General features: G+C 40.3%; 1 protein-coding gene across 3 annotated transcripts in view; it reads right to left on the reverse strand.

The window, feature by feature from the left end:
- The window catches only part of MAPRE2 (microtubule associated protein RP/EB family member 2), a 140,958-nt gene that overhangs the window by 7,682 nt on the left and 110,631 nt on the right, over positions 1 to 22,645 (reverse strand). For all 3 annotated transcript variants that reach the window (XM_019740828.2, XM_019740827.2, XM_019740826.2), the window contains one exon: positions 698 to 837. In XM_019740828.2, the coding sequence (XP_019596387.1) occupies positions 698 to 837 (140 nt within the window). The remainder of the gene's footprint in view (positions 1 to 697; positions 838 to 22,645) is intronic.

The raw sequence follows: 22,645 nt of genomic DNA on the forward strand, positions 1-22,645 counted from the left end.
ACATTTCAAAGGCAGCAGAGCTAGATTGACTGTAATGGTGAAGAATATTAAATCAAAAGGAAAGTTCTACTGAAAACACAGCTGTGTACTTTCTGATCACCCCAATATTGGGTTCAGTGCTCCTGTGGTAATAAACTTCAGCTGTTGTGGGAAGTGACAGATTTTTTGGTTTTGCTTGTGTCATTGCCCACCTTGTACAATTGCCGTCTGTAAGTAATTTCTATGAGGGGAGAGAAGTTGGCTGTCTTGCTACCATTATGTTATTAGCATCAAGCCCAGTGTCTGTTACATAGAACAGGCTTAACAAATACTTGCTGAAGGAAAGATGGAGGAAGGGGACTAACCCTAAAACCCTTAACACCATCTAGACTGGCCAGAAGTGGGCAGATAGGCCAGGGTCTAGCCCGGACCTCATGACATGCATTGATGTGTGGAAGGGGAGGTTGGCCCACATTTACCTGGGGCAGAGTCATTTGTCCTTCTGTCTCCGTGTGTAGCTTTGAGATTTGTGACTAACATCTTTTATTCAGAATGGGCCACTGATTTTATCTGCCCGAACAATTCCTTCTATTCTTACTTGCTTGCAGCCACCAATTCTGCCTCCCCTCCCCTCATCCCAGGCCTATAAGGGGTTTGCTTCTTCCCCCCCTCACACCTGTCACTGCTCCCAGAGACAGGGCCAGGGATGATGCGTTACCTGTTCATTAAGCTGTATGACCTGTGTTTCCAAATCTTTATCAGATTTGGATGCTGAGCTGCTGGACGAAGCCCTTTTGGCTGATGAGGGGCGAGAAGGTGTGGAACCTGGTTTAGATGCTGGACTTGATTTAGCCGCACCTGAAAGTAACCAGAATAAATTATAAATATTGGCAACAGTAAAAATGCTTTTTAGACATATAGCAAATGAATATGTGTGTAAAAGGGGTTTGCTAAAATGTATAGGAGATACTGCCAGAAATCCCCTCCCATAACAGAAGTGGCACAAATACACATAGAAGTAGTGCACACAATAAAACGATAGTGTCATCTTGGACAATTGATTTAATTTTTCTGAGCACTGTCTTTTTATTCCGTCAAGTTACGTGATTAATGCAGTTGTCCTTTCTCCCTCCAGAGAGGTAAGAGTAACAGATACAAAGGGATTTTAAGTTCTTTTAAAGAGGAAAGGCTCTTAGATAAGCTCCAAGCATCACCATAGTTGAGTTTCTAACAAGAAAAGAAAGATCTTATAATAAATACTTCAGAAGAAATATCAATACAAATGTATGTCTTTTGTTGTTATTAATATTGTGCCTGGCTTTAGCTACTGAACGAGCCTGGGAACAATGACCTCTCCATAGCAGTGAACACTCCTGCTGCCCAAGTCCTGGTTTCTCAATTTTATTCTGCAATAAAATGGCTACTCCAAAAATGACTGATTGCAGGGGTGGGTGCAGGGAGAATACAAGGTGAGCCTGGAACACCGTCTTGTGTCCAAAGCAAGGATGTGTTCAAGGATTGGTGTAAAAGGATACAGGGGCCAGCTCGAAGGGGCTCCCAAATAGCCACACTTGGGACAGTTTGCATACCAAAAAGAATAAAGGCTGTAAGGATTATAATGCATCAATTACATAAAAGTCTAGTCCATTTTATCGAGGGGGAGGAAAAGAGGGGTGGAAAGATCTTTACAGAACACTGACAGTAGAAAAAATGTCAGAACTAGAAAAAATCACAATTTTGCAACACTCTTGACTAACTCAGGAAAGGCTCATTGATGGACTCTAAAACATTAAGTGAGAGGTTTCTGGGGAACAAGAAATTCACACGTGTCAAGGTTATTGGCCTATAAATGACTGATTATACAGGGAAAAGATATGCCTCTACAATGGGGAAGTCTGGGGATCAGCATCTTGACCAAGTGATTCAACAGTATCACTAATAATGATAAAAACTGGAAAAAAAACACAACAAATACCCAGTGATTTCAGGTAAGACCTCACCTACCTGGAGCTTGGCTCATGATAGGCTCTCTCATTGTCTAGAACATGGTACAGACATAGGAAATGGCTTCAGCGGCCAAAACAGAAGGTATAAGGTCTATGCAGTGAAGTTTATGTACGTCATGAATTGAGAAATTCAGGGTCATTACCGGGGCCTCCCCATTCCCTTTTTCTGACTAGGCGGCAGCTCTGTCTACCGTGGGTGCTCCTCCTGTGTGCTCCCATTGGCCAAATCTCCACCATGACCCCCCATACTCTGCTCATCTAGAAGGCTCTTAGACAGCAAGGAACGTGCCATATTCAGCTTTGTAACACCAGTGCTTAGCACAATGCTTGGTTGAACATATATTTGTTGAAAGAACAAATGTTTAAATAAATACATGAACAAGCAAATAAAAGCTAGTTAGATGGTTTGCAGTTTTACAATTTCCAACTTTACAGTTTATCAGCACCAAACAGATGAGAATGAGGCAAGGGGTTATGAAAGCTAAGAGTGCTGACAGCTGTGACACATTTCAAACACGCTCCTAATCACAAAGTGGCAAACAGGAAGACTATAAAATTTAGATTTGTATGTTTTCAGGTATCTGAAGTCATCAGTTATAGACGCGAAGTCATACACACACTCAAGAAGCACTGACAGCATACTCTTAAAATAAGAAACACCGAACATATTCGAACATATTTTAAAACGGGAACAATGAAATCGGGACTGAAGTAAAATAGCTTGAGTATTCCAAGGGTGCTCTTCAGTGACCTGGAAATCTCACTTATGCAGAGAACTTCCCAAGGATTCTAGAAGCTGATGCTCTGCTTTATTTGTGACTGACATACAGGGGCGAGGCTCCTTCATCTTGGTAGAAGCCCATATACAAAAACACTCCTGGAACACTATGTCCATGTCCCATTGGCCAGGTTCTCTAATTAAAGAACAAGCCAACAGGGAAAGAAAACAGTGTGGAGAACAGCAGGAGGGGCAGGGTGAGAATATGCTGACCTGGCAAAAAGCCTTCTCTAAGGACAGCCACCAGCCAGCCTAGCTGGGGAAGCAGCTTTCGAAAAATCTAGTTACCTCAGACCTTTTTATAAGCAATACGTCATCTTTTAATACAAAGAAAGTCTAACACAGAGCAGATCAAAGACTGTCTGATCAACGTCTTATTTACTAAATATATATTAATGAAGTGCCTGCCATGAGCTATGTAGTAGAAATCTCTGCTCTCCAGGAGCTCATGGTCTTGTGGGAGAGACAGTCATTGAGCTAAGAATCCTCAGGCACAGCCATGTTCAACATTCTCAGTGTACATGATCATAGAGTACGATTTGGGCTGTATCCCCTCTGCCTAAAACACTCCTCTTCCCCTCCTTTGAGTGACGAAGGCTGCCATCCTTCAGGTCTCGGCTTAGATGTTACAGCTCTGGGAGGCCATAGCGTAGCAGCTATCAGCTGTAATGGTATACAGCACTCCCCCCATTATCCACGGTTTTGCTTGCTGCAGTTCCAACCCGTGGTCAACCACTGTCTGAAATATTAAATGGAAAATTCCAGAAATAAACAATTTATAAGTTTGAAACTGCACGCTAACTGAGCAGCATGATGAAATCCTGCGCCGTCCTGCTCTGTCCCACCTGGGATGCGTACCATTCCTTTGTCCAGTGTATACACTGTATATGCTCCCAGCCCGTTAGTCACTGATAGCCTCAGCTATCTGACTGTCTCAGTATCGCAGTGCTTGTGTTCAAGTAACCTTTATTTTACTTAATGCCATATTCACATAACTTTTATTACAGTGTATTGTTAGAATTGTTCTATTTTATTACTATTGTTGTTGTCAATCCCTCACTGTGCCTAATTTACAAGTTAAACCTTATCATAGGTATGTATGTATGTATAGGAAAAAACGTAGTATATACAGGGTTTGGTACTATCCATGGTTTCGGGCATCCACTGGGGGTCTTGGAAGTATCCGTGTGGATTTAAGGGACTACTGTAGTTATTTATTTAATGTCTACTTCTCCTGTTAGACAAACTCCAGGAGGTAGGAGTTGCGTCTGTTTTGTTTACCACTTTATGTTCCCACACCAATCACAGTGACTGACCCAGAGGATATACTCAAAAAGTTTTTATAACTCATTAAATAACTGCTAGGAGAGGTATCTATTCACAGTGAAGATACCAGAGAAAGCTCGAGAGCAGATGCTAACATCCAAGTCACTGACAGGAAGAGCCAGCAGTACACGAAGGAAACCAAACAAAAACCACCAGCCTTCCCAGAAAGACATCTCTTACCTGGTTTCCTTTCAAGATCACCTTCCCTGATTACTTAGGTCCTTTGTCTATGGAATCAGGACAATAGTTCAAGTGGGTAAATTCAGTCAGTAAATGGTTAACTCTGAGTAGGGAGGAGCAAGGTTGTGCCCGGGCTGTCCAAGCCTCTGCTATGTTTACTGGTCTCCTCTGCAGGAAACAGCCCTGCAGAAGGGACTTCCCTAAGGAGCACGTGAACCCCTCACCCCCACCCCCAAGGCGGTCCTTCCTAAGCAACTCAGCAACTACGATGTGGCTGGTTGTAATAACAGAGTAGGTTCATCAGACACACTCATGTTCTTATAATTGTGTTTTCAGGACATCATCAAATGCAGCTTGAAAAAAAGCCTGAAAAGTTTGGTGTGAAGTAAAAGTAGAAGGGGTCATGGCAAGCCGAAGACCCATACAAGGCCTGGTTATCAGAGCAAGGAAATTATAAATAAGCAGAAGAAGCTGGCCGGGAGCAACACAGGGCCACGGGAGACGTGGCTCATGGCAGAGGTCGGAGCGACTGCAGTTACTGACAGCAGTTACTACTGTCCCAGTTCCAGCTGCACGTAGCCTCACAGGAAAACCTGTTTCTTCTTGAGGAAACACATCCGTTGTTACTTAAATATGCTTGGGGGGGGGGGGTCTATCTTGCCAAACTGTGGTTCAGTCTCAGCCGTAAAGTGACATCTGTGTTTCACGGGTCCTGTGAAGGTCAGGTGTGTATGTATGTATAGGAAACTGCTGGCTCTGTGAAGGGTTTTCACTGTGGCATACACGCAGGCAGCCTGTGGATCAATAGGAGATGAGAAAGATGGAGGCAATGAAAATCAGACTTGGCGTCCCCTGCTGCGGGCAGGGTGGGGCTGGTGGGGTAGAGGCGGCTTGGTCCACACTCTCCCACCTGTACAGGCTACAAGAGGGATGAAAGAATAGCTTCTGCCCCACCCCTGACAGTCCCTGACTCGGGGTGCGGTGCAGGCTGAAGAAAGAAAGGAATGGAAAACACATTTTGGAAAATTTAATAACAGATCCACTAAGTAATCAGTATTTGAAATTTAAAATGAGAGAGGTTTTGAAATTGTTTGGAAAGAAACTGATAATAGAGGGAAGTAAACATCTGATGAGTGAGGATATGAGAGATGAGCACTATTAACTGGACACATACCTTGCGATGGATAAATGCAAAGAAAGTAAGGAACAGGAAAGATATGAGGCAGAGCTTATCTTCAGAAGTTTAGAGTTTTGAAAAACATGCAATTAAGGCTTAAACTAAAAAGCTCATTTTCAAAAGAATGTAAAGTGAGCTCTTCAAATCATCACAAGCTGTAATTTGATATGGAAATAATTTACGCCTCACAGCTACCACATGATTCACAGACATTAAGAAATGCTCAATACTAAAATTTATAAAAATGAAAATTAAACCATTTGTTCAATGTTTAATGATTTCATGGTTTACTTTTTAGAATAAATAACAATATTCTACAGTATATCACCCTCATTAGACAATTAACCACGATGTTTTTGTTTATTTGCTTTAAAAGTCTTACTGTCTTCTTTCAAACCATTCTCTAAAGTGTAAAACCACCAGCTTTTGGGGGTGCCAAATACTCTTTTACCACTTACCCGGGTTGCTATAATAAGGATGTTATCAGAAAACTGCATAGTTACCAATGTCAGTAAATTTAACATTGATATAATACTTTTATGTAAATACCATTTGTATTCCAACTTTGTGACGTGACCCAATAATGTCCTGATGTTAGATACTGGGGTCCTCAATAGCTGTCTTCCTGCTTCCTAGAATGCCCCCAAGTCCACTGGTGATGCCACTCTGCCTTCCCATGACTCTTGGCCCAATGATGATTATGTGAAAAACACCTACATAATGGCTTTCAAAAAGAGTGCAGCTACTTTGGCTGTAATACAGGTATAGATTCTTTTCTTGCAACTATCAAACCTTTCAATTTTTTTTCCAAGCTGCATTTGATGATGTCCCGAAAACATAATTAGTGGTAGCCCTGTTTTACAAGAATCATTTCTCCCTCAAGCTTTCCTCTCCCTCCCTAATTTTCCCTTTCAAAAAGAAAAGGAGTTTCAGAAGCAGAGGAAAATAGACATAAATTCTGTGTATGTCCCTGTAATTCTCCGACTTTACCCACTGGATATGGAGATGATTTACAATGCTAGTCTTTGAGCAGTTGTGTCTTAATTAATGCCTTAAAGATTTGGGGCATAAATATGATTCTAAGACATTTTAACCATAGTTGTAAAAAACAAAGCGTGGCCTGATTCATTGCCTTGGTGAAGCCAGAGCTCCACTGTGTCTAATGTCAATAATTAGCAGCTTGCGTAATGTCTATGGAACATTAGACATTTGGGGTATACGAGGCCCAATGAATTCAGAACGATGAAGCAAATAAAAGCACTGTGCTTGGTTTATCCTTCATGGTCAGAGCGCTGATGGAATTCAGAAATTCTTCTCACATAATCTGCCATATTCTATCTGCCCAAATCATAAACAGAAGAGCTAAAAATATGACATTAATACTGTTGACAAGAACCACAGAGACATTAAAAACATGTGCGTGTGCATGCATGCGTGCGCACACACACAGGAAGCAACCACTTTGCTGAGCATCCTTTACTTTGAGAGAATATTCTTTTCGCCCCTGGGTCCTCAGTCAATTAAAAACCCCAAAGAGGTGGGGAGTGGGCGAAATGGGTGAAGGCAGTCAAAGGCACAAACTTGCAGTTATAAAATGAATGTCATGGGGATGTATTGTGCAGCATGGTGACTACAATGAATAATACTGTATTGTATGAAAGCTGCAAAGAGAGATCTGAAAAGTTCTCATCACAAGATTAAAATGTGTCTGTGCGGTGATGGATGTTTTAGACTTACTTTGAGGTTCAGTTTGTAATAAATACAAATACCAAATCACTGAGCTGTACACCTGAAATGTGTTGTATGTCAATAAAAACCAAACCAAACCCCACAGAACTGAAACATAGCAGAAGATATATCCCATCTACTTCGATTAGCTGTTTGGAATGGATCTGACATTATTTCCTTGTTTCCTTTACCTTGACAAATAGATTTTATTTTTTAACAGAGATAATGAGCTTGGTTAAATAAATAAGTATGTAAGGCCAGTGCTGGGGGAAAGAGAATGGGGCTGCACTGATGCGAGTAGAAAAATCCCACGGAAAGAGGGTCTTCTAAGTGACTACACGGACATGTGAACTATCACACTGCAACATGACAAACACCTCCCACACAATTCTGGTCACTGCAAGTGGAAGAGCTAATCCTTCCCATCAAAAGTGGCTTCATTCCTTCACTTTGTACACTCTGTAATCTTCTCTGAGGGGGGAAAAAAAAGAAAACTTGGTGGCCAGAGTTCAATCCAAATGGAGTTTTCATAGGGTTCCAGGATGCCCTGATTCATGTAATCACTAAGAAGTTGGCTCTTTTATTCTGAAATTAGTAGTTCATTGCCCTTAGGGTACCTGTCCTATGAGTGCAGCCAGCAGCCACGTCTGGAGTCTGGATTTTCCTTTTTGTTACTTCAGTGCCAGCTCATAAAGTAGGCAGGATCCTTTTTTGAGGAGCTTGGGGGCACTCCCAACAGTCAAGCATGAAGCATTAACACCTTGTGGGAACAAAGACCTAGTGAGGAGTTGGTTATCCTTCATTTTGCCCTTGGGAGGCAGTAAGAGTGGGGGCCCTGCAGCCAGGTGGACTTCATAGAAATCCCAGCTCGGCTACTTGCTGGGTGGTGTGACTTTTGCTGCCACCTGGACTTCTTTATGTTTAAGAAGGAATAGCAGTGCCTACTTCCCAGAGTTGGGAAGAATACATGATTCAATGCACGAAAAGCTGTTATACAAGAGCTTGGCACATAGTAAATGCTCAATAAATGTTACCTTACATTATTATTACTCAGCAAATGAGACCTGAATCAACAAATGATGAAAAAGTACACAGGTTTCCCATTCTTAGACACTAGCAAAATAAAACTAAACTGCTGAAATAAGGAAATGAGACTCCTTTAAAGAAAATCTTTCTAAAATGTATTAACTAATAATCTATCAATGGGCTCCAAGGCATAGGTTCCCGCCATTCCAAGGACTGTCTTTTGAAAATGCATCATCTCCTGCAGCTCAAGTCTCTGTGCTTCTTCTAAAATTACTCCAATTCATTCATTCATTCATTCATTCATATGACAAATATTTATTAACCCCCTACTGTATACTTGGCAAGCCACAGGTACTTGGATAAAACAACGAATCAAACACAGAAGATGCCTGTCCTTGTGGAATTTCCATTCGAATGGGGGAATTAAATAATAAGCAATAACATGATGAATTAGTAAGTGACCTAGTAAACTAGAAGGTAAATGCTGTGGAAAAGAGAAAAGTAGGGCAGGGGTAAGAAGTGCCGGGCAGGGGGTGGGTGGTGGCAGTTTTAAATAGAACTTTGGGGAAAATCTAAGTGTCCACCGTGAGTCTTGTCCAGTTTCAACTCTTCACTCAGACCCACAGGACTTCCGGGGGCCACACAACCCGAGGCCACTCACAGGGACAGGGTCAGGAACACCAAGCCCTCTTGGAGGGAGTCCAGCAAGGACACAGGGGGCCAGATCCACACCAGGCATATAGGGGTCCTGGCTCACAAGGCTCATTCCTCACAGACGCTAACATCTTTTGTAACCACTCCACAGTTACGACTCCCAGGATCCCCACGTGGGACATGCCCGTTGCAGGAGTAACTTTTACTTCTTCAAGGGCTCCTTGAGAAAGTTACATCTGAGCAAAGCCCTGAGGGAGGTGAGGACATTGGTCCTCTGGATAGCAGAAGCAGGGTATGCCAGGCAGAGGTAAGGCCGAGGGTCAGAGCAAAGGCCTGTTCAGCAGCCGGGCCGGACTCTGGAGCAGAGGAGCATGGGTACTGCGGGAGGACAGAAGGTCGGACAGGTACTGGAGGAGGCAGGTCATGCAGGACCACACAGGCTACTGTCAGGAGGCCAGCTTTTCTTCTGAGGGAAAAGGCAAGTCGCTGCAGGGTCTTGAGCAAAGGAATGACATGATCTGACTTGGGTTATAAAAGGCTCACTCTGCCTGCTGTGTGGAGAATGGCCAGTGAGGAGGCTGCTGCACTCATTCCCCTGGGTAGACAGATGAGTGCTCAAGGTGAGTTCTGTTTTGTTGTTGGCAAAGCATATGCAATGCTCTGGTTTAGAAAACCCTATTATATACCGTATGTATAGAACAGGCACCCAAAGTCCAGCCATTTTACACCACCGACATTTTGTAATGTTAACAGCAATAATGACATTGTGTGATCAACAGCATCAGCTACTGAGTCCAAGGAAAGGGCTGAAGGAAAAGTAGGCAGTGACAGGAGCTGTGAGTCAGTTGGTGTCCCTCCCAATCCACTGCTCAAGGGTCATTACACAGTGTGATAACTGGCTCTGTCCCGGGGAGTCAGGGGCCTCGTGAGGGTGTGGCTGCCGCTGCACAGAGAACATTGGTGCCTGACCGGCGGTCACAAAGCAGGCCCCTGCGATGGGCAAGAGGGCCTGACTCCACCAAGCATGTCCAGCTAGGGTGAGCATTCACGGGCCGAGTTACTTCTGCCCTGGTTACTGTCTCTGCTGGAGACGATGTGCTTATTTTTAGCCATCATGTGATTCTCCAGTATTTTCCAGGCTCTGCTTGAGTCACTCTGGTTTCAGAGAATTTTTCATAGTGGAAAAAAAAAATGCAGGAAAGAACTCTTCATCTTGAAATGGCTCAAGTATTAAAATTTCTAACTTTTAAATAGTTATTTGAACACGGTGTATATTTCTTTCAATAAACTTCTGACTTTTCACACCTCTCAGGTCATGGTAAAAAATTAAGTGTGCTTGAAACACATTAGATGCCAACCAATCACCATTTTAGTTCAAAATTCCTGTTTTTAAATTGTTCTCAGAGCAATTTCTCTCTAGAAATTGTGAGGATCCCTCACCACCATGAATACAATGCACACCAGAATCCCAACAATAATTTAGAGGTGCACCCCCCTTGCCTGTTTACTGCCAGCAATGAAGAAAGCTGGGGCTGGAAAGAGACTAACAAACTGAGCCAGCCCACTGGGAATAAAGATACAGAGACGTAACCATGACAATGACATCACAGGTGTCACTGCACTCCTAGCATACAGCATTCAGGCAAAAAGCTTACAAACTTAGATGGCCATTTTGGGGGAACACAAGTACTTATTTACTTTATGATGTCCAGTCAGAGTCACTATTGACTTACCATTGGCAAGACCAGTGCTTTAGGTTGTTTTTCTGATCGTGGTTAAATCTGTTGTCTCCCATTAACACTGTTTTACCCAGACTTCCCTGCAAAGAGAGCCGAGGTCTGAGGCCACAGAGGAGGTCGGACCTCAGACAAGTGAGAAGTGGAGCAAAGCCCCACTGGAATCATCCATTCTCCTTTACTCCAATCTGCTCCTGCTTCAGAGTTCTCTGCTTCCACCAACCAACCACCAAGCCAGAAAGTTGTTTATCATTTAGCCTTGACTTCCACTCTCTTTTACTTCTCATATTCAAATATCATCAAATTTTGTTGATTGTACCTCCTAACAGTTGCTATAAACCCACATGGCTACAACCTTTGTTTAGGCCACCCTCCTCTTCACCTTCCAGAGGTGAAGGCACCAGTCCTCCAGAGCTCTGAGCCCCAGAAGTCCCCTGAGGCAGGATTTCTCCAATCCTCACAACAGCTTCTAAGCTAGTCTCCTGGATTATAACTGTACCTCTTCCATGTATTCTTTATACCACAGAGCAAACCGGTGCTTAAAACCTTTCAATGACTACCCACAGTCCCCATTAGAAAGCATAAACCTGTGACCAACAGATCCAACATGACCCCACACACATATAATGATCTCTACCTCCTGGTGCTCCCACCTTTGTGTGGTCCCCTCGCTTAGAATGTGGGTGGGACCTGTGACTTGCTTTTAACCAACAGAATATGGCAAAAGTGATGGGATGTCACACCTATGATTACAGTACCATGTATAACTGTTTTGTTGGCATTTACACCAGAGAGACTCTCCCCTGCTGGCCTTGAAGAAGTAAGCTGCCGTGTAGTAAGCCCCCATGTTGGAAAAACTCACACAGCAAGGAACTGCAGGTATCCTCCAGGAACTGAGAGCAGCTACCAGTTAAGAAATGGGAGCCTCAATCCTGCAGCCTTAAGAAAACGGCCAACAACCTAAGGGAGCTTTCCTCACTTGAGCCTCTGATTATACCACAGCCCCAGCAATGCCTGGACTGCAGCCTGGTGAAACCCGAAAGCAGAGAACATGGCTAAGCTGTGCCTGGACTTTTGAAGCTATAGACAGTACATGTATGATGTTTTAAGCTGCTAAATTAGCAGTAATTTTTTTTCAGCAACAGATCATGCATACAATCTGTTAACCCATTATACAAGGGGCCTCACCTCTGCAATCTCACATCTCAACGTTCAGACAGAACAAAATGTACTTCCCTGAAGACAGCATGTTCTCTCCCAAGTTCAACACTCTGTTCTTTCTGCTTGCAATGCTCTTTTCCACACCCTTTACCTGGCCAACTTCTACTCATTCATTAAGTCTTGGTCAAACCCCACTTTTTCAAAAAAACCTTTCTAGAATACACAAGACCAGCTCAGGTGGTCTTCCTACACGCCCTGACAGCAGTTACCTCACTATACTGTTAGTGTCTATTTATTGTCAGGTTTCCTCCTTAGGCTGCAATTTCCTTGAATGACTGTGTTTCTCCAAAACCTCTGAGTGTGGCTTAACAAACATTTATTGAAAGACTAAATGAATGAGAATTCAAGTAAAGCTTTCACAAAAAGGGCAAGGAATCCAAGACAGAGGAAATGTTTAAGAAATATTTTCTGAGCTCCTGTGTAGTGCACCATGAATGTTATTTTCTGAGCAAGGGGCTGCTCAGGTGTTGGAGATGATTGTAGAGAACTTAAAAAACAGCCATGTGTCGGCTTAAGTACTGCATTTTCCTTGATCCAAATGGACACTGAAGTGATTCAATTTAAATCAATTCAACAGATACTAAGTAGGAACCTTCTGTTTTAGGCAGTGGAGAAACAATGATTGAACAAGACAGAATTGGTTGATAGTTCAGTTCACCCAGTTCAAAGGCAGTCTAGAAAATTGAATTCAAGTTGAAACTGTTTTCTATTCCCTACCAACATACCAAGTGACCAAGAAAGGCCCTAATGATAAAATTAGGCTCACTGGTGATCTATGCTATTCTGCTTATGGAAACAGAATAAATGCGAAGTCACTGCCTTTTAAGACCTGAAAAGTTTTATTGTGAAGCTGAGAAGCCAAACACCAAGTTATTATACCTATGAAGAGAGAAGGGATGATCCACCAGAATAACACATTAGATTTAGCTGCAGAGCCAATTAATATCTCAACACACAAAGGGAGAAGCTGCATGAGAATGACCCAGTGCCGGGTATAAAAGGACCCAACACAAGAATGGTTGGCTTCCCATGTGCAGGTGGGACAAGTGGGACAACAAAGAAGGCGATCGGCCCTCTTCTGTGTGAGGTGATAGTGTATGGCTTGCTTAAATAGGTGCCAGTTTTGTCTGAGGGGCATACCCTTCACTTTGAAATCACTCAGACCATCTACTCAGAGAATAATGTGAATTGCAGGATTAAGAAATCAGAGATTAGTAATTCTTCTAATCTAGGGCTGAGTATTCTGGGATTTACACACATTTCTGCTTTGGAGCTGATAAGAGGCCTGGTACAAGAGGCTTTCCCCCCCCCCCCCCATTTAAAAATGTGGATAAAATATAGTAACTCTCATCCAAGAGCCTGTTGCAAGGATGAATGGGAATGTTTTTGAATTTTAAAAAAATTATTACCATTTAAAAAAACAAATGCCATCCAAATAGAATAGCACGTGTTCTGTTTTAAGCCTTTACAATACTGCAGAGCCTTTTATGTCCTCCATACACTATGCAATTTGAACTGGTTTGTTGTTCAGTATAGTGTGGGGAGGACAAAAGAACATAAAACAAGACCATACCCGTGATATTTGAGAGAGGCCATCTAATATAATGGTTAAAGAGTCTGGGCTCTGGAATCCCAAGGTCAAACTTCAAATCTTGGGTCCCCTACTTCACATGTGTGACCCTGGCAAGTTATTGAACTTCTCTGTGCTTCAGCTTCCTTATGGCTAAAGTGGAGGTAATGATACCATCTACCATTTAAGATTGTGGTGAAGTTAAATTGAGCTAATCTATTTTAAGTGCTTAGAGCAATGGCTGGCACTTAGTATGTCCTCAATAAACACTTGCTAACTCCCTCCATATCTGATGACTCCTTCTACATTTTAAATGTTTTTCCTTTCCTTAACTTTCATGAAAAAATTCTGTTCATACTAGATTTAAAGAGGTATACACTAATAATACCACAACAGTTCGTAAGTTTTGATCTTTAAGCTTTAAAAAAAAAATTCAGTTTTAAAGAAAACCATGACACACTTTCTTTCCAAGAAGTCCAAATCATTACAGATTCCAAACTGAATTAGGGAATCATCTGTCAAGGACGCTGCATTGGAAAGCAAACGAATTGGGATGGAAATGAAAAATGCATGGCTGTTCCTAGGAAGGCGCCCTTGGGCTCTTCCACAGACACTGCCAGAAGATTCCTATCTGATGCTCCTGAATTCTTTATGACTCTTTGCTCCTGTCTGTGACCACATTCCAAACTCATGGATATTCAGTATCCTGTCAGGCTGAGCATTGCTCGCATTTTATCCTGTGGTGTTATCATTGCTATAGGTAGGGAAATGCAGTTTCAATTATTCTTTAAGGAAAAAAGTATCCTAATGCCTAGAAATGTATCCTATATATCTAACATATGGTAGATGTCTAACTGGAGGAACAAAACCACCAATATTCCTCTCCTTCCAGGGCGTAGGGGATGTCCTCTAAAAAGTTAGTTGGGCCATTGTAAGTGTTTCTTTCTATTTTCTGCAGGTCTAGATGTAGCCAGGAAAATAGCCATTAAACTGGTGTGTACCTTAGCAATGGGATGGTTTCTTAATATAAACAGGCGAAGGGGATGCAATGTGGCTATAGGGTAGGGATTGAGCGAAAGATACAAACACCACTGTTCATGTAATAATGAGAAGTGTTAACATCTATTTGAAAAGAAGTCTTTCTAATTATTGAGACTGATAAGAAAAATGCATGTCTTCTTTGTTCTGAGTTGATACTGCATGATCTCTTAAAATTAACATTTGATCCTGCGAGAACTAAGTAGGTATGTGGATAGTACAGTATGTGATTTGTGAGATAGCAGTATCAAGCCGGTACACACTAGGAAGTTGTAAGGGTAAGTAGGCATGACTCGTCTTGATAGGGAGGCCATGAAGGGACAAGAAGGGTGCCTGTGCCTACCCTACAGGGCTCTGGGAAGTCAAATGCCATCATGGACTGTGCTAATCTAAAGAGAAGACATGGGAAAATGCATTTCTTGGAGTAAATGATGGCTTTGGGGTGACAACAACATTTGTGTTCACAGGGTGGAGTTTCTCAAAAGGCAAATGAAGACTTGCATTTTGACGATCATAAGGCAAAGGAAATCCTGCATAAAGGCACAGGCCTGAGACCAAGATTAGGACCCCTTGAGTGGAATGTAACTTCTTGCATACTTTTTACTTGGACTCTAATTGAGTTAAGTGCCTGTTAAATCAAAAACATCAACACTCTGTGGAGTAATATAACAAAATCCAGAGTCCCCACAACATGACATCACAATGTCTAGGATAAAATCCAAAATTACTCAACATATGAAGAGCCAGGAAAATGTGACATATTCTCAAAGGAAAAGATAATCAACAGATGACAACTGTGAGATGGTCCAAATGGTGGAATTAGCAGACAAGAACTTTAAAGCAGCTATCATAACTTCACTGAACATGTATAACTATATATACTTCACTGAACATGTATAACTATGTTCAGTGAAGTAAAGTATGCTCACAATAAATGAAAAGGTAGGCAATCTGAGCAGAGAAAAAAGGAAAATTTACAACTGAAAAACAACACGATAGTTGAAATTTTTTAAAAAGTTCAGTAGTAAAATGGAAATGACAGAGGAAAAAGAGGGTAAACTTGAAGACACAGTAATAGAAACCATCTAATCTAAAGAAGAGAGAGAGAGAGAGTACTGGAAAAGTGCCTCAGGGAACCTGTGGAATAATTGCAAAAGCTCTAACATGGATAACGGAGTTCTAGAAGGATAAAATAGATTGAATGGAGCTGAAAAAATATTAGAAAAAAATAATGGCTGACAACCTCCCAAATATGGTTAAGGGATAAGATTTAAGGAGTTTAATAAGCTCCAAAACAAGAAAAATTAAAAGAGAACCATGGTTAGGCACATGACAGCAACACTATCGAGAACCAAAGATAAAGAGAGAACCTTGACTGCATCTGGAGAAAAACAACGTATTATATAAAGGGGAAGAATGATTAGAATGAGCATGTACTTCTTATCTTTGGAGGCCACAGACAGTGGAACAACATTTTTAAAGTGTATAAAGAAAGACAAAAGATCAGCCTGAATTCTTTACCTGGGGAAATATTCTTCAAGAATGAAGGTATAATAAAGACATTTACAGAAAAAGGAAAGTAAAAGAATCTGTTGCCATTGGACCTGCTCTATAAGAAATGCTAAACAAAATTCTTTGGGTCTGAAGACAAAAAGGAAACCAGCAGGGAACTCAGATGTTCAGGAATGAATGAAGAACATTAGAAATGATAAAAACATGAAAAACAAAACACTTTTTCTCTTAATTTGTTTAAAATACATATGACTGTTTAAAGCAGCATTGCCTAGTAGAAACATAATGTAAGCCATGTAATTTAAAATTTTCTAGTAGCAACGTTAAAAAATATTTTAAAGACATTAATTTTAAAGACATTATTTTAAAGACAAAATATACACAAAGTATAATTCCTACATGTAATCAATACAAAATTATTAGATTTTTTATATTCCTTTTTTTCAGGCTAGGTCTTCTAATGCCAGCATGCATGTTATACATGCAGCACATTTCAATGTAGAATAAGCACATCTCAAGTGCTCAAAAGCCATTGATTGTATTGGACAGTGTTGGTTTACAATAAAACTTTTGACATTTTTCTTGTGGGGTTTATAATGTATGTAGATGTAATACATATGCCAACTATAACAAAGGACAGAGAGAGAAGGGTTGCCAGGGTTCCACATTTTGTATGAAACAGTGTATTAATTTTAAGTACACTGTGAGAAGAATGTATATTGTAATCCTTAGAGCAACCAATAAAAAAAATTAATGCAAAGAGGTATAGTTAAAAAGGCAATAGATAAATTAATATGAAATGCTGAAAATATTTTTAAAATCCAGAAGACAACAGGTAGGATAAAATAGAAGGGACAAGCAGAAAACAAATGGTAGAGCTCTAAATCCAACCAAATCAATAATTAGATAGGTGGAAATTTAACCTATCACGGAGAAAGATGTACTAGGCAAACAGTAGGCATAAGAAAATTGGAGTGGCTATATTAAATCAGATAAAATAAACTTCAAGACAAAGAGTATTACCAAAGACAAAGAGGGACACCTCATCAAATACAAAGGGCAATTCATCAGGATGATATAACAATCATAAATATGTATGATTGTATTACATATAACAATCATAAATACCTAATAACAGAGCCCTAAATACAGAAAACAAAAAAATGAGAGAATTAAGGAGAAACAGACAATTCCATAATCAATGCTAACACCGTCTTCACAGCAATTGTCAGAACTAGACAACAACGACAAAAAAATCAGTAAAAACACAGAGGATCTGAACAACACTATCCTCTACCTTGATCTACTTGATATTTCTAAAACACCATACAACCAACAACTGCAGAATTCATGTACTTTTCAAGAACAATGTGGTATATTAACCAAGAATGACCATACTCTGGGCCATAAAATCAAGATGAAAACAAAGATAAAAACCACTACAAACTGCTACACTTCACTGCCTCTCCTAAAAAAACAAAAGCCTTTTTGGAAAGTAAAAGCAATTCCTTTTTTCCCAGAGCAGGTGACAATTGATGCTCACTTTGATTACAGGTGCTCAACAAATGCACAAACACTGCTAAACAAATAAATCAATAAACATGGTCACCTTGTTAAGGTTGCATGAACAGCCTTAGAGAATCCCAAATTAAAGATAATTGAGAGGGAGAGTATTTACATATTCAACACAGTTTTTGAAAAACACTGTTAGGATTTATTTAGATCTACATTTAGGGATTTAATTATGATTGTTCAAATACTTTATTCTATTCTACGTTTTAGGTTGTTTCCTTTTTCAAACCATTTTTCTAGTATTTCTATTAATTTGATTTGAAGTCTGGCACACTGAAGTCCCTAAGGAAAAGAGAAAGCTTAGACTCAATTTCCATAGCAACTCTAAAGCCATCACACTATATTTGTATATGGGAGTTTGATTTAAATACATTAATATATGTGAATCTGCAATGTGTCTAAGCTGTAGTTGCTATGGGAACCGCAACTTCAAATTTCCTTTTAAGTTTAGTAAGTGCTCAGACACAAAAATTGATCCCCCCGCCCCACAGCTATCTCTAGTTGCAGATATAGCTCATAGCAATAAATTTACAAGCATCACGACTCATGATGATATATGCACTTAATAGCTATCTATCATTATGAAAATGTGTATTTTAATACACACCCCTCGTTGGTCGACCAAAGCAAGTCAAGACGCGATTCCTCAGAATGTAGATAGAATAGGACTCGCCGGGCAGCCACCTGCCCTAACAGGACAGCCTCTGCTTATGCGGAAGCTTGTTACAGTCCAAGGAAGTCACGCAGCTACTCACAGACACCGATGGGCTCTATGGCTTCTCTGAATCCACAGAACATCTTGTGCCTGCACTGAAATGGCAGAAAAATCTAGCACATTCTCACAAAAACAGAATGTACCAAATATGTGGAGTGCATTCATTTCATACACAGACATCCTACTGTGCATGAATATATAAGTAGTCTGTATGACACGGAAACAATTTTCTTGCCAATGCAGATAGTCCTTTCTTAGTTATCGCCCTGTGGCTAATCTACTCCATGATCAATTTCCCAGTCTAATATGGCCTTTTTGCCACAAGATTCTAAGGAGCGTCCACTTACTGCTCTTCATGAATTATTGTCAGGACACGTAAGTTAATTGTAATATTAGACTAAGGAAATATTTGGGGTGAGCTGAATCCACTGCAAAACGAATCAAGTATTCCAAAGCCAAAACAAACGAAAATAATTAAAGACCATCTCATCTCCTGTTTTTGATGTGTACCAGCCATTGCTTGTTTCCACTACTGCAGACAATTAAGAAATGACCAAGTTTAGAGGTGGGAACAGAAATTGCTCCTGAATGCTACTGACCCGGGATCACTATGACATAACTGTGATATAGAGATGTGAATTTCCCAGACACCTGACCCTCACCTCATCAAGCACTTTCATTTGTCTTAAATTTTGGATGGACAAAAATCAGACTTGTGGATGAAAAGGATGGCCTTGAATGGTTTCCGAACAGAGGCAGGGAGGCCAGGTTAGAGACTGTAAAGTAGTTCATGGGGTGGGGGTGAGGATGATTATAAACAGAAAATTAAACAGAATCTTAAGAATTGGAAGGGAACTCGGTGTATCAATGGGTGCACAGTTGTGTCATACAGACCTTGGGGACTGCTGAGCTATTAGATTCTGTAATAAAGATCTCAGTCTTCTGCGGTGTTTAGAAAGGTTTGGTAAGTTTTTTTTGGCTCCTCTTTTACTGATGCTTGTACTTTCTATTGATATCAGCGTACTCCTTGTCCCAAAACATTATGTGCTTCATCTCCATATTTGTTATAATTAGGTCTAAATTAAGAAAGAGCAAATAGACTCTAGATACGTATCATAGGAATTCGCTCACATGTAAAGAGTAAAGTGCATGATTTCATAGCACAGACTTTACAACACCTATTCTGACTCTTAGAAGACATTCTGAGTTACATTTTGTTGACTATATTCCCAAGAGGTGAACACATGACCTCTAGAAAAATGAAGTCTTTCTGTACTTAGAGGAGCCTTTCTCTTATTACAGCTTTTTAAATATGTTCTACATGTGAGATATATATATATATATATATGGCTTGCTGTAATTTTTTCCACAGTACAGTTTTACTCCCCCAAAAAGTCCAAGACTCATGACATTTTATTTAAAAAGGTTTGACTTCTGAAAATATCCTTTCTGCCTCATTAAGACCAACAAGGTAAACACGGTCAAAGTATTAGGAACACACACCTCAGGAATTCCCACCTTCTGGGACATTAAAAACCAAGTTTATTACCGTGTTTCCCCCAAAATAAGACAAGGTCTTATATTAATTTTTGCTCCAAAAGACACATTATGGCTTATATTCAGGGGATGTCATCCTGAAAAATCATGCAAGGCTTATTTTCTGGGTAGGTCTTATATTCAGGGAAACACGGTATCTGTTGACTTTAATGTATTTCCTGAGCTTTGTCACCGGAGAGGCTAAGTTTTGGAAAAAATATACTTTTCTTTCAGGTTCATGGACATTCCATCGAAATGGCACAGTCTCTCTGTGGCTCTGTGACAGACAGATGAGGAACTCCTAGAAAAAATGAGGCCAGTGCAGCCTAATAACAGTTCTGTTTGAGGGATTAAAAATGCTGGTGCCAGTTTAAGGACACCTTATGATAGTGGAAGAAAAATATTCTGAGACCTGTCCAGTTTCACTACTAAAAACTTGGAAAAGTGGCAGGTGAGTTTGAAGCTGCATCACTAACATCATTAACAGTTATAGAAAAAGGCCTGACGATGAGAAATAGCAACCACTCTTCCTTTTCTCACCTTCGTGTCCTCCCACTTCATCTGCCTGCCAAATCCCCACCTTTGGAGAAAACACACCACTCTTCTTAGATCCTAGATTAATGAAAGTTTCTGACGAAAGTTGCAGGCTAATTTGAACCACCATAAATTTTTGTTCCCCAAACTCTTCATGGCTTAATTTTTATCCAACTTCTCTCCAGTGCTTCTGTTCCAAAAAAGTAAATACCTCCTCTCCTCTCTAAACCTCTACTGATGCCCTTGACCTAATTTTCTCCCTCCATGTTTCGGGTCATACTCCACCAATTTCCCCGCCTTAGTCCTATTTTCAATTATTCCTACTCCATGAACCTTTCTCCCATCTTACAAATCTGCTGTTGTGCCTTGTCCTAAAAGCAAACAAAAACAGATCAAGGACGATACCATTCTCCTCGCAATCTTACTTCCTAATGGTATTGTCGGCTTTTTTTCAACGTCAACTAAATGTTTTTATTTTCCTTAACTTTTTTCCTGAAAAATGTGGGGAAGGTAGAATTTACTCTTACCACATCACGTTCATACTTGTCATGTCATGCCCTTGTTAAGTCACTGCAATCTAAGCGTATACACTCAGCATTTTAACAGACCAATTCTCTAAAGGACTATTAATCACCTACTAGGAGTCAGATTTCTTTGGCTGGTTTTCAGGCCTCATTTTATTTGATCTCCCCACAATTAATATTCAGCACTGTTGGTGATCCTTCTCTCCAGAAATTTCCTACTGTTTGTTCTCTGATGCTGAGCTTTCCTGTTTTGTTTTTTTCCCCCGATGTTCATCTTTTTCTCTGCTTCCTCTTTTTCCTCTTGTCCCTTAATTGTATGTATTCCCACGGATCTGTGCTTAGTTTATTTTATGAAAGTTCATTCATCCTATGGCTTCAAAGTTGCAATTTTATGCTGTCTCAATTTCCTTCTTCCAATTCTTTAATCCACCCCTGGTCCCATCGTTCCATTGAGTGACCCCCAAATCGAGAAATTCAACAGACTCTCCCAGTCCTCATTTTACTTGACCCCTTGGCAGATTTAGATGCTCCTGACCATTCTTCTCCCTTCCTTCTGCTTCCCGGACAAGTTATTGCCTCATTTCCTTCAATCTTTCCGGCCTCTTCCCTGCTCCTAGGCAAGCCCTTCCTTTCTACCGAAATATTGTTAGAGTTCCTCAAGGCATTCTCTCCTTCTCACTCAGTACTCACTTCCAGCTTCAATTACGTGGACACACAGAAGACCCACATATGCTTACACTTTTTTGAGTTCCAGACATGTGCACCCATTGTTTAATATTAGGTTGGTGCAAAAGTAATTGCACTTTTTGCGATTGTTTTTAACCTTTTAAACCGCAATTACTTTTGCACCAACCTAATAGTATTGTCATAACCACTTCTCATCCATTCTGATTGGAGGGTGGGCATAAATAAGGAATTCTTATTATTTACAAAATTAGCGTTATTGATTTAACAAGTGTGAACACTGATTTTTGGGATGGAAACCAATGGTTTCCGAGAATTTCATTTTTCAACTGTCCAGTACCACGAACTGGTATTTATAATGACTGTAATTTTACGAGAACACGTTCTATTTGGTAAAGTCCATTTTTTTTTTTTTTTATGGCAAAGATGTTTAGAATATATTTCAGAAAGGTTTTTATCCATAAAACTGTTAAAAACTTTAAAGTTCTAGGTCTTTTTCCTCAATGACTTCACTTTTGGACAAAGCTGGATAAATGAAGACTTGCTAAACATCACCACATAAAAACTGGCACTGCCCCTTACAGGAGATAGGATGCAGCTGTCATGAATTTCCTTTGAAGGATTATAGATGATTTCTACTTAGAAGTATCAATTGGTTCATATCCTGGTTTATACTGCCAGCAATTACACAGTAAAAATATTTCAGTCCAAATCTAAACAGAAATTTCTCAGAAAAAAATACAAGGGAAATGAAACATACCCCTGAAGTATTATTTTAACATATGGCTTCAGTGACTTTATTACCCTGTTTCCCTGAAAATAAGACCTAGCTGGACAATCAGCTCTAATGCGTCTTTTGGAGCAAAAATTAATATAAGACCCGGTATATCATATATCATGTCATGTCATGTCATGTCATGTCATATCATAACATATCATATCATATCGGGTCCAGTCTTATATTATAGTAAAATAAGACCCGGTCTTAAATTAATTTTCGCTCCAAAAGATGCATTAGAGCTGATTGTCTGGCTAGGTCTTATTTTCGGGGAAACACGGTAATAGTTAAATCATGATTGTTAGACTTATTATAGATAGGTCACTGCTTGGAAAATAAGTGTGGTCAAACAAACAATACAAATCATCCAA

Source organism: Rhinolophus sinicus, linkage group LG09 (genome assembly GCF_036562045.2).
Source record: "Rhinolophus sinicus isolate RSC01 linkage group LG09, ASM3656204v1, whole genome shotgun sequence".
NCBI lineage: Eukaryota > Metazoa > Chordata > Mammalia > Chiroptera > Rhinolophidae > Rhinolophus > Rhinolophus sinicus.